The following is a 13188-nucleotide window of genomic DNA, read 5'->3' as shown; positions in this document are numbered from 1 at the left end:
GTGTGAGGACAGAATTGTGAAAACAGATAAAGTTAAAGAGAGAAATGCCAGAGTATTGTAAAAAGCAGAAAAGCTTGTACATATTGCATGTTTCCGTTTGGTTCCATCTCCCAGGGCCACTATGGCTGCTTCCTGATGTGGTTTCCATTATTTATCCAGCATCTATTGGACAATATTGGAGCCGACTCTCAGCTCTGCTGCCATATTGGCAGCAGGACAACGGAGTAAGCAACCACAACGGAACGGAAAAGAAAGACGCTGCAGTGTTACTGCACATTCAGTCTGGACTGAATCTCTATTTGCACAGTGAGACATTCATGAGAATGCTGGATTCACTGAAGTCTGGTGCTGTCATCTGGCAACGCTCAACACTACCTGTATCTAGCCCTTCTGAAAACACACCTTCTTCTTTATTTAGCTGTTGTTTGATAGTTGACAATGAAATTAAGGTTAATCGCACAGAGAGCAACACAGAACATGTATCAAATGTTAGCAATTTCCCCTCTGCCAAGGCTCACACAATATGGGATGCACATACTCACCTGCCAAAACCAAACAATAGCTAATGTATCTCTGGTTCAAATTACATTTACCATAGGGTGTCATCTCTAAGCTGTTTAATGCATTGTGGGACGAAGGGCTTTAATCAGCGAGGCTCAGTGGAGCCAGCGGATTAAATCACTTTTTATCTGCACTTCCTTTGACTTTCCCAGTGCTCAGGGTTGCAGTGTAAATCATAATGCGTCCCTGTTGGGCTCACTTCAGTATGGTTTATTGCTGTAGTCACATTTCATAAATTCTATTTATTATGTGTATTGAGTAAATCCACATGCACTGAAAAACAAGGATACCTCTTTATTCTCACTTCCAACTACAATATGCGTCTATGTCCATAGGTGAAAACAGATAGGCACAACTATGCGTATTTTGGCATACATGTACTTTATCCAAGTGTAGTGTATGCAAATGTCTTTGCATCTGTGTGCGGGTGCATGCACACTCACAGCCGGCAACAGCAACAGGGAGAGCGGCTACCGCATTGCACAGAATAGCTAAACAGCTGTAGTGCTCCATCAGGGCTATCGATCATGTCCCTCTCTCTGAATCACAATCAGACGTGGGCAGAGCAGAGAGGCTGGAGCAGGCCTCGGTGACTGGCTTGTTGGACGAACGCTACGCACCTGTCATATAAACCAGGCCTCGTCAAACAAACCTGACCTGGATACCTGATAAGATGCATCTATATACGAGTGCCGTTGTACTTGTTTCTGTCGAACCTGAATACACGGACAAGTATTCAAATAAAGTTTCCGGCAAGCACCGTATTATTTACAATTGTGTGTTTTATTGCTTATAAAGAATATAACAGTGTTGATCACACTAAATACTTATGTTGCAGGTCAGGCACTGTCAGATCACTACAAGCATTGATATGTTACACCTAACATTCTGTTCATGCCGACTCTAAGTAACAATAACACTAATCAAAAGTGTATTAAACCATATATTGTCTCTAAATTACACATGTAACCACAAGAAAATTAGACACAATTTCATTAAAAACTTAAGTAAGAATAGGAAAGCTGTTCAAGTATCATTAGCTGCCATCTGCTATCATCACCCCACACTGTATATCAACTCAACATCTCATGTAATCACAAGGAAGTTAGATGTTATTACATTAAAATTTAAACAGGAAGTGTATGGAAGCTGTCTAAGCCACCATTAACTGCCATCTGCTAGCATCTCCACAATCCTCTGTTCTGCATGTGTCTCCTCTTTGTGTCGTTGTGTTATCTGCAACTCAATGTTAACTTCCTGCCAATATGGTGACTTCCTTTCCACTTATTTTCACATGGTCAGTTGAGTTTGACAGATGACCTGACCCTGCAAATGCAAAGGCTTGTCAGATATGGGCTTGAAAGGATTGGTGAGCAAGCTTGGCACATCGAGAAAGAGTGTGTGCATGTGTACGTGCATGCATGCTGAGAGTTGTGATGTGTGTGTGTGTGTGCTATCACAGCAACTTGTGTGTGTTTGTGGACTATGTGTTTAAACACTAAATGGTGGAAAAAAGGGGATTTTATTAGCAATATATGGATGTTGACATTCCATTCAGGTCAAAGTTAGTGGTGCATGACTATATTTGTGCTTATGTGGTTTGTGCGTGTGTGTATGTGTCAAGGCTTGGACACGGTGTAGTAGTCATGGCTGTCACACAAGTATACACATGCACGTGCATACACACATTCCTGCTGTGTTGTGTGTGGTGAGGGCCCCCCGAGGGTGCCGCTGAACTGTCAAAGAAGGATGGATGAAGAAGCTGCCCTGCATAGCAAAGGGCTCTGGGGAAATACCACCAACATGACACACACACACACACACACACACACACACACACACACACACACTCTGTCAGCATACAAATACAGTGTGTGTGCCCGTTTTAGAATGCATAAATTTGAATATGCACGCATGATTTAGAAAAACAGAGACAAATACAAATGTAGTGAGAACACATACCATGCACACTTGTATTCACACACACACACACACACACACACACACACCTACAAAGGGCTATTCGCTGCTTGTGTGAGAAACAGAAACAGCCCTGGGGTCCTCCGCAGTGTAACATCTGAGTTTGATAACAGAAGAATGTCCAGAGATCTCCATTTAGCAGACAGCAACTCAACATGGACACTAGAACCCTCCCCCCCCCTAGTTAATTTAGTTGAAAGCTAAGTATCTGAATGGCAGTATTCAGGAATAGAACATCTAAGAACATTTTAGAGTCACCAAGTTAATTCAATTATAAATTGCAACAAGGAACAGCTTTTGCAACAGCCAGTCCTGTGTGTGTACATCCAGCCATAGGGAAAGGGGGAGATTTCATGGACCCCTTCAGGAGGGACCATAGTAGCATCAGACCAGAGCAGACCTTGTAAACTTAACTATTCTTAATTCCACAGAAGGATCTCCTCGATCAGGGTAGTAAATCTTCATGCTTGGCACAAGCCTGAACAATCCATTAACAATAATAAAGCCTGAGCGGCCGGGAGATAGACCCTTAAAGGGGAAGGTCAGCCTGATATTACAGCTTTAAAGGTTTCCTATTACGGCTCAACTTCAATATAACCACTCACCTTGCCTTTAATGGCTGCTGGCTATGCAGTGGCTGAGCATATATGGAGATTCTAAATCCAGTTTCTCTGAGATATTACTGTATAGTGGAGAGCGATTTATGGGTCTGTTTCTGTCCCGCTGGTTGGAGGTGTGAGTATTAACATATCTTTGTTAATAAAATTGCCACAAGGGTGAAAGAGATCTCCTCGGTATCACCCTGTCTGGCCCCCACGTCCTGCTGGGATGCATGGGAAGCTTCGAGCGCTGCAGCAACTGGCCCCAAAAGTGCTTAGGCAGCATGTTTTTTTTTTTCATCCTGCCTTTTCCTTCTGACTCTTTCATATCTTTACTCTCCTTCCACCTTGCTTTTCTTTTTACTAACACCTCATTCTCCTTTTGTTTTTAAACTTTTGGGACAGTAATGTCACTTTGGACCCCAAACAAAAGACACATTTCTGTGCTAACGCACAATGTGGTACAGCCTTGTCTCTACATCTGTCTCCATTTTGTGAAATGTTTTCTCTTACCCTGCCTGTTTTCTCCTTGGCCAGCTTGTTCCACTGTCTAGAGTGACTGCAGAAAAGCAAGCTAGGAAGGACAGAGGACACGGCAACAGAGAGCAGGAGCAGGAAAGGAAAGAGGGGAGAGTGCAAGCTCTTAAGTAGATTGCAAAAAAACAGCAGAGAGGCATGAGTGTGAATATTAAAAGCGTATTCCCCTGCCCAAGAAGTTTCAGCTTGCAGCAGCAGCACCACCAGGGAGGGAAAAAGATGGTGACAGAAAGAGAGAGAGAGAGAGAGAGAGAGAGAGAGAGAGAGAGAGAATGAGAGAAAGAAGAGAGAGAGAAAGAGAGGGAGGGAGAGGAGGAGACCTATAGAACCGTCAGCTATTCAACCATAGCCACGACAGCTAGCTTCAGGTGTCAGAAACAACGATGTACACAATCTATCAAGCTGTCCGGCAGATCTGCGATGAGGAATTACCATAATTGAATTAGAAAGGAGGTTTCTCATCGAAAAGGTGATGATTTTTAAAGAAAGAAAGGAAAGAGAACAATGTAAAGCAAAATATGTGGAGACTCACCTGGAATGCCTGGCGGGGTTTTCAGGTATTTTCCATTGAAATGCTGTATCACTACTTCACATTTCTCTGTGGACTCCATCCTGCAACAAAAAGTGATACATAGGGTTTCATTTAAAAAATACTTAGTATCCATTTGTAGCAAAGGTTGAGAGTCCTTTTAAAATAAAAGCACTTAACCTTGACGCAAAATGACGACACAAAGGGAGAGTGCTTGTGGTAAATGTACTAAATTGCTTTATGGTACAAATGGAGGTTTCTTTATGGCACAAACCATAATGGCAGTCACTTTATCACAGACACGTAACAATACCTCTGGCATTCTCATCCACACAAAGGTACAATTTGTAAACCAAAATATATCACGGTGAGTTTCAGCCTAAAGAGAGCAGACTTGCAGCTGTTTTTATTATTTGTTTTGATCAACTAAACATTGCTTGTTTCCATTTTGTACTGGAATCCTACTCTGTTCATTCTAAAAGTCCAGTGAGACTATCCAGAGTCTGTCTCTCTATCTGCTGGGGAAGGTGCATGAAATTCAGGATGTGCAGGAAATAGTTGTCATGCAGCCTTTCGACAGAAAGAACAGGCAAAAGGAACGCAGGGATGTAGAAGAAGTAAGATGAAGAAGAAGGTATGATAAAGTTAATGTTAGGCTTATGGATAGTAGTAACCATGATTTCCAGAGTGGGAGAAAGAGAGGGAGAACGCAGAAAGCAGACTGACTCGTCCCTCCTTTTCCAGCCACTGGATCAAAAGTCTATGGGCCGAGCAGCTGACCAGCAGGAGGGCTCTGATCTCTCACATCATAAGCACACAGACACTAATGCCCATATACACACATACAGAAGTATATCAAACACATTCCAAATTAACTTAATTTTATGGGTTATTAAAACCTATCTTGCACCTGGTGCAGCGCGGCCCGACACAAGTGTCTTTGCTATTTTAAGATCGTCCAGTGCCCACGTTGTTTAAATAACAAATGCACCTGCGCCAATCGTTCAGGTGAATTCTTGGCGTATTGCTATCTTGAGGCAGCAGGAAATGATCACACCATTGAACAATAAAAACCTGGTCTAAAGTCAATAGCAGCATTTCATTGTTATTTTAACAGTGCATTAGTAAAATGCACCTAGGCTTATGCACAGCGCGCGCACACTATGCTTGTTACACACACACAGGGAAGCGCAGCAGCACACAAACCTGCAAAAGATTACAAATAAAAATATTAAGGTGCAAATCATAATAGCAATGCACCAAGGTACAAACGCACCTGGCTTTTAAAGGGAATGGGAGATGACACTCTGATTGGTTTATTGCATGTTATGCCCAAAACACACCTATGAATGAATGAAGACACTAAGTACAACCCTTTTGAACCATGCGCCCGGCGTACGCTTAGATCGTTAAAATAGAGCCCTAAGAGTCTACAGCCATGCTATCGGTTCTGTAGGCTGTACTTTGGAACAGTGGTGCTTTGAGCTAAATGCTAACATGAGCATGTTAACCTGTTCACAATCACAAGGCTAACATGCAGATAAAGGTACAATTATGTTTATGTTTGCCATGTTCACCGTCTTAGTTTGCTGTTAGCAGTAGTAAGTATTGGATGGATATGTTGACCTGATGATGGTGCTACATAAAAAGTCAGGGGATCACTGAAGTTAGTACAATTCATCCTAGGGAAACATGAATGTGTGTACCAAATTTAATGGCAATCCATCCACATTAAGAATGTGAACCTTATGGTGGCGCTAGATGTCATTAGAATGCATCCTCTGTGGAACATGAATGTCCATGTAAACTTTTGCTGTAAAAAAACAGCCTCATGCATGAATTTAACCCAGTGTAAATATGTTTACCGTGCAGATTCTTTGATATAGACTCACAACGGACTCATATTAAAATGAGACAGTTTTTAAATGCAGCCTTGCAGTGGTTGCTATGCCTATGTCTATGGTAATGTGCTCGTGGAAAGTGCAGAATTCATTGTTTTCCAGATTTTCATGCTTTATTTGGTCTCACCTCTAAGAACACTCATATCATCCTTTCAGCCTCTCACATCTCTGTCCTCTGTCTCTCATCTCTCTCCTATCTCTACCTTCATCCTTTTTTTACCATAGCTTTTTTTTTCGCTCTCTCCGTCCCATCAATCTTACTCCCGGCCCGTCTGCACCTCTTCTTTTTGACGTGTCTCTCATTCTTCCCCGTCTTTCAACCTTGGTCTTTTCCTCCATCTTTCAACGTTACCCACTCTCTCTCCCCCATTTCTCTCACTTTCAGTGCCCTCCTTTTCTTCCCGTCCGTTTGTTTCTCTGACATCCATCCACATCCAAATCTTTCTCACTTTTCCTCTCCCTTCTTCTCTTTTTAGAATATGTAATCGTTTACACTTCCTGGCATCATCCATCTCTAACTGACCCTGTATCCATTCCTTTCCCCCCATCTCTCTTTTGTTTTTCATCTGCCCCCCCTTGTGTTTGGGAAGACTAATAATAGTGTGACTCAGCTGATCACTGATCACGACAACTGGCCTTTAACACATCACTAGAGCTCAGCAACTAGATATTAGATCACTAAAACACTGTCATTCAGCTGATTAAAAAGAGAATGTACTGTATATACATTCTGGGAATGGTTTGATATTTTCAGATTTTATTTATTATGTACATTTGTATTTAACAAAAGAGACCAGACTTCTCAAATGCTAAATATACACAAAGAAGACATGAACTGTGCCTAAATCGATTGGTAATATTATAATTTATATCAGTGACAGTTTGATTAGAGAATAAGAAAAGAGAGTAAAAAGAGTACAAATACAAGGAAGCCTTCTATAGAAGCTTTTGGTACATATTACTTGTATTATTATTTAATTATTTAATTTCGGTAACTACCAAAAAAAATCATTTGAGTTTGATATCCAGCTCTCACTTTATTTAAGTGTTTAATCATTTCATTCAATTTATGTATAACCCTAACCCATATCATACATTGTTTTATATTATTTATTTAAGTCTATGTATATGCTTTGGAAAAAAATTTTTTATGAAAGCATCATGCCAATAAAGCTCAATTGAATACACCGAGTGTTTATTTATTACATGTAATCTGTGTGCTCCTAATTTATGTTTACACCCCCCCCACACACACACACACAGTTTATGTGCTTGTGTACCACATTATCAAAACCAAAGCTGTTTTGAGATTATTTGTTGTGGTGTTTTTACCGTCCATCTTAAAAGGGGCTGAAAATCAAGTTGAATGCATCACTCTTTTCTACTCTTCTCCAGAGTTTCAAGTGATTCTCTGACTGAAGTGTTGATGCTCAGCTTCCCTCTCTATTCCCTTATCCAACCTCCTCACACATCCTCTGGCTATTCCTTGTCTGCCTCCTCCTCAATGCCGTCTCTTCTTCATTTGTTCAAGCAGGTAAACATAGAACAGGTGGGCAGACAGGCTTTGAGGCAGTCATAGGGAAACAAACTGGTCAGCCAGACTGCCGACCAACTTTCGGGGTAGCCATTCAGTCAGAGAGCCAGCCAGGTAGGCGGTGAGGCAGGCTGGCTTTTCTCTGTGTGCTGATGGTTAATGGCATCAGGTGCTGCTGTCTGCAATGATTAGTGCTGGGGCTCGAGTAATGGGCTCTGATAACAGTAATGGATCGGCCCACAAACACTTAGCTCAGTTTACTCTCTCTAATGCCCCTCATGGCCCAACCCTCAGCAGCTGTCTGTCTGTCCGTCTGTTGACACAGCTAATGGGAGCTCTACAATTCATAAAATAAATTGATTTCTCTCTTGCTCATTTGCCCAGATCTCTTTCTGGCTTCTTTTTCTGACCTGTACTCATTAATTACACAATAAAACCTTCTATATCTCTATAATGTTTTCTTTTTTTTCCTTATCTAACCAAACGTCACCCATTCACTTCTCACATTTTCTTCCAGAGATCCACACTCGTTTAACTTTTTATTCCTCAATCTTTCTCCATCTCATACTGTCTTTTCCTTCCCATCACCTTCTCTTTCTCTTTATAATAACCTCTATGATTAGTTATTTTTAACTGGCCATTGTTTCACACTCCTGTCCCTCTCTCTCCCGCCACCTCACTCTCCCTTTTCCATCATGTCTCTTTGTCCTCCCACTGAGGGCTGCTGGAACAGGTGGCCTATGGCAGGTTGTTGCTGTGCTCTGCTTGTTGGTCTGCAGGAGGCTGCCTACTTGTCTGTGTGTGTACGTGTGAGAGTCTGCTCACTAATGTGTGTGTTGGTAAACACGTGCATGCATGTGTACTGTAGAGTCTGTGCATATGCTCATATATGTGCATAAGTGCCTGTTTGTGTGTGTTTATGCTTGTCTGTCCTGCTGTAACCCTCGTTAATAGAGCAGGGAATAGGAGAGGAGTTCAGCCAGAGCAGGTGATTAAGAAAAATCCCTGCAAGATGGCGGGTATGTGGCCATCAGTGGCCTCCTCTGGGTAAACAAGGGAGGAATGTGTGGAGAGGAATGAGAGCCTGGTGACTGCTGCCGAGGACAAGGACAGAGCGGTTTATGACTTTGGGGGATTAACAAGCTGAAGTGGAAACTTTTCTAAGTAGAAAAAGAAATAAACCGCTCAGTGTTAGGATTGGTGGTAGAAATATAGTAGCTCTGGCTATACTGTAAGGACAAGGGGGTTAATTGCAGGTATCCATGAATGCGTGAGAATGTACAGGCCCAAGCTACCATTTGTAAGCATGTGAGCACATACACAGAAACACACACACTCTGATGCACAGGCACAGACAAAGACAAACTCATCCACTGGCAGAGGCACTGTCAAACAGGCTTGGCAAACAAATCACCTTTTAAAGTTTCCAATGCCTAGAGGCAGGATTCATCTGACAAGTGTCTTTTTTAGAGTGAATGTGTGTATGCACATAGTAAGTACAAGTGTGTGCCTGTATGCCAGTGCACGTATTTGGGTCCATTTGTGTGCACTTCAGTCTGTGAATTTGTATGTTTTTGCACAACTAACATGGGCCAAACCCATTTGCAAGGTATTCCTTGTTACTGCTGCAGCATTCATACCTGGTCCCTGTACCAGAAGGGCAGGGACATGAAACTTAACCACAACAATTATTACAATTATACATTAAGTATGGAATTCAAATTTGACCCAAGTGTAGTGTGAGGGCACATGTACTGTAATCCATTACTTAAAAATAAATGATTGCTTCCATAGTAGCAGCATTACTATCGTGTACCTGGCGAAGCCAACTCCTCTGCTGACCCCGTTGGCATCCCTCAGTATCCTCGTGGAGATGACGTGGCCCAGGGGCTTCAGCATGTTCTCCAGCTCCTGCTCATCCATAGACACCGGCAGGTTGGAGATGTACAGGTTGGTGGGGTCCTGCTCCTGTTGCTGCAGGGCCAGGAGTTAGAATAGTCGGGGAGGATGGATAGAGGAGAGGGAGGGGGGGAAGGAGAGGAAAAGATGAGAAATAATGTATCACCAACAAGTGTAAGAATAATGAAATATGCATCAGCTCTGTGTCGTGGGAAATCACGTAACAATGCTGCCAACAGTGGAACCAAACTCTGGCTGAACTCACATGACGTTTGGCCTTACTGACACACTGATCTGTTCACATGCGATATGGATAAACAAATAGTTCACTGTGCATCTGGCTGTATGTGTGAGACAGATAGTGTGTAGGCTACATTATGGATTTGCATAAGTGGAAGGTATTATGACAGTGAAAGTCTGTATCAACAGTCTGCATGCTGTACATAGATACATGTAGTTGTAGTTATAGTTTGTATGGTGTCTTTTGGGTGTGTTTCTTGATGAATCAATTTAAGTTTGAAAGAGAAAGAGTGATAGAAACAGAGAGCGAGAAGTTGTGTAGTGTGTGTTGTACAACAGCGTTTTCTCTGTTGTGCCCAGAGGCTGCTGCTAGGTGAAGCAGCACAGCTGGTGGTGGGTTGAGCCTGAGGTACCTGTAGCAGAAGGCCCTGTGAGCTCTAGAGTAGAACAGCTGGAAACAGCAGCCCCAGCCACACCAGTCAATCAGTCACTGAGCCAGGCAGCCACCATGCAAGTCAACCATCCATCTATGCTACAAGTCAGCCAGTCTCAAAATTAAGCATGAAACTTCATTATGTCATCCTTATCTCTAATTATGTATCTTTATGATGCTGTATGCACGTCAGCATATTCTTTTCTAACATATCAAATTGCATTCAATCCAACCTCCCTCCCAGGTATTAAGTAAACTATCCAATCAGGCAGGCAGCCAGCCAGATTCTGATCTGTTACCAGCTCTCGTTTATCACATCTCTTCTTTATCCAACATCAACATAATCTCCAAAACATTTCTCTAACAGCAGCCAGGACCGCTGCAGGCTAAAGCTAACAAGGGCAACAAAAAGCATGTATGCTGTGGTTGATGGCCAGTGTAATTTGATGATCAAATACTGCAAGATTTGCATACACTTCAGCTCACAGGTATTTAGAGAGGAATAATCTTGTACCAATCTATTTCAAATGTGGGTCAGTCAATTGCATGTATTTAACTGAAAGACATGGATCTTTTGGATAATTCTGAATGGATGTTTTGAAGCTGCCATTGTGAACTGAAATCTGAAATGTATGTATTTATGCAATAAATGAAAAGTAAAATGTCTTCTAGTCTAGGCTACATATTAATCCAGTTTAGATCAATAAAAAAATAAAAATAGCAATTAAGCTAATTTCATTAGTTCTTCAAGGACAAGTCATAGAACTAACTGACTTTCGCCTGAAGTAATTTAAGAAAGTATGCACATAACTATAATACAGTTTTTATTTACTTTAAATTCAGTTGATTTGACTTTAAATAAATGCCTCAAAAAGATGAGAAACATGCATTTTCAGTGATCTTTTTAACACGCATATGAAGTACTGTAAACACCAACACAAGTACAGAAGTCTGTCTTCTTCTCAGTCGGGGGTTGTGGAGATACCTCAGTTGCAGCCTGCATGTAAACACTGTCTTTGAGAATCTTTACAGACTCCCTGTGCCTAGCCACAGGCAAGACTGTCTCACTCTGTCATGTTTTGCTTTCTGTTGACGACGGAGGAGGAGGTTAAAGGAGGAGGAGAGGAAGTGCCTCCACCAGCGTCCTGCCTCCATCTTTCCATCTATCACAGGAGAAGACTGGTCCCTTCCCTGATTAATTAGCCGTCTTATGTGACAGGACATGCTTGATCTGATTAAAACCTTTGGGAAAAAGCCGGGGCCCAATGTCAAAGCAGAAAAACCTATTTCTCCTTTAACCAGGAACTCAATTACCAAATTAAACTCCTCCTTCTTCTGCAGGTTTGTTACATTTACGGGCTTCAGAAAGAGCACACAAGAGTTTGTTTAACACAGGATTTTGCAGTGAATGAGGCTTAATTAAATCTGCTGGTAAAAAATGTACTGTACACATGTCACTCTCCTGCTAAGTCTCTTTGGTGTAGCCGTGCAGCTGTGCTTTCCTTTGAGTTTCATCGGTTATGTGAGGCGATGTTTTTCAGGATTATGTCAAATAGGCTTCATTTTTCAATGCAGACAGGAGGTCTGGATCAAAGAGTTAACTGACTGACTTAGTCACTGGGCTAAGTCAATGATATGAGAGTTTATGTGTGTGTGCGCACGCTTGAGAATGCACTTTGAAAGCACTTTTTTTCTAAAAGCATGTGACAGTACACGCGGTGAAAGAGTGCGACAGAATGTGAAGCGGTAATTTGTGTGCGTGGGCTAATAGTAGCCCACGCACACACAAGGCTCCGTTTGCTGGGGGATTAGTGCGGGGAGGCCTCATCTACGCACGGCCGCCGTGCTAAGTTACCCCTTTGATGACGTTCCGCACCACAAAGCCCTAAATACCCAGATGAGAAGGTTACGGGGAGGAGTGGAAATAGGAGCATTTTGACGGGAGGTGAGATGGGCTGCCCCATTCCACAAGGAGATTTAATTTCCTTTAATGTCAGCCTTCGCACACGCTCTGCTGTCAGGCTATGAATGAAACGGTAATTGAGGTGTGTGTGCGTGTGTGTACCTGTGTGTGTGTGTGTGTATATATATATATATATATATATATATATATATATATATCCTATCTCAAAGTAATTATGCATGTGTTCCATCAAATATATATATATATATATATAGTGTAATGCTGTGTCTTTTTTGCTTGATGTGTTTATGCTTCCTGTGTGTGTGATGGCATTTGTGTCTGTCCCCTCACCATTGACCAGTGTTGTAGAAGGCTAATGGAAAGGCTCCAGGCTGCGCTGGGCCTTTGATGAACATAATTCCTTCACCTTGCCACCAGGAGGACAGGAGGGATACAGTGACAGGAGTGGGGGAGGGGGAAGAGAGACGACGTGTCATTTCCCACTGACGGATGGCCCACTCGCTAGAGCTGACAGCCCTGTAGCGGTTATTTCATTTCGACACCCTGCTCTGTTTACCTCACTGTAATTTCTGAGAACATTACTATGCTACAGGGGAAGGTGTGTGTGTGTGTGTGTGTGTGTGTGTGTGTGTGGGGGGGGTGGCGGGGGGCGGGGAGAGGAATATTATTGGAGAAAAAAAAGGGCACGGATCTGGGTATGCAAAAAAAAAATAAAGAGAAAATAGGAGTTATAGATCACGGTGCAAAGGTGAAAGAGTGAAAAGGTAAGAAAGAGAAAGCTGCAGAGAAAAACAGAGATGGTGGCGGCTGACATGACAGGCAGATATAACACATTAAAGGGAACCCTTGTTGCCTTTGACAACGCTTGAGGGGAAAAAAATACGTCAGCTGTTAGAAGTCTCACGTTCTGCCTAGGGGGCTCTCAGAGCTGTATCCATTTAACTGATAAAAGTTAGACGGATAGATATGTGTCTTGACTCGGGGCACTGCATCTAACGCCATGTTAAGGCTCGGAGCTGCCCTCACTCTTTTCTCATACTATATCTCCCAC

General features: G+C 42.3%; 1 protein-coding gene across 9 annotated transcripts in view; it reads right to left on the bottom strand.

Moving 5' to 3' along the window:
• rbms3 (RNA binding motif, single stranded interacting protein) overlaps window positions 1-13188 on the bottom strand; it is a 306928-nt gene that overhangs the window by 67020 nt on the left and 226720 nt on the right. For 5 of the 9 annotated variants that reach the window (XM_035991632.1, XM_035991636.1, XM_035991634.1 and 2 more), the window contains 2 exons: window positions 9458-9624; window positions 4210-4289 (listed from right to left, as the gene is read on the bottom strand). In XM_035991632.1, the coding sequence (XP_035847525.1) occupies window positions 4210-4289; window positions 9458-9624 (247 nt within the window). The remainder of the gene's footprint in view (window positions 1-4209; window positions 4290-9457; window positions 9625-13188) is intronic. The other 4 variants (XM_035991635.1, XM_035991640.1, XM_035991639.1 and 1 more) reach the window with 1 other exon arrangement.

The sequence above is a fragment of the Sander lucioperca genome, chromosome 14 (assembly GCF_008315115.2).
Source record: "Sander lucioperca isolate FBNREF2018 chromosome 14, SLUC_FBN_1.2, whole genome shotgun sequence".
Taxonomy (NCBI): Eukaryota; Metazoa; Chordata; class Actinopteri; order Perciformes; family Percidae; genus Sander; species Sander lucioperca.
The sequence above is the reverse complement of the archived record's forward strand: the minus strand, read 5'-3'. Positions and strand labels throughout refer to the sequence as shown.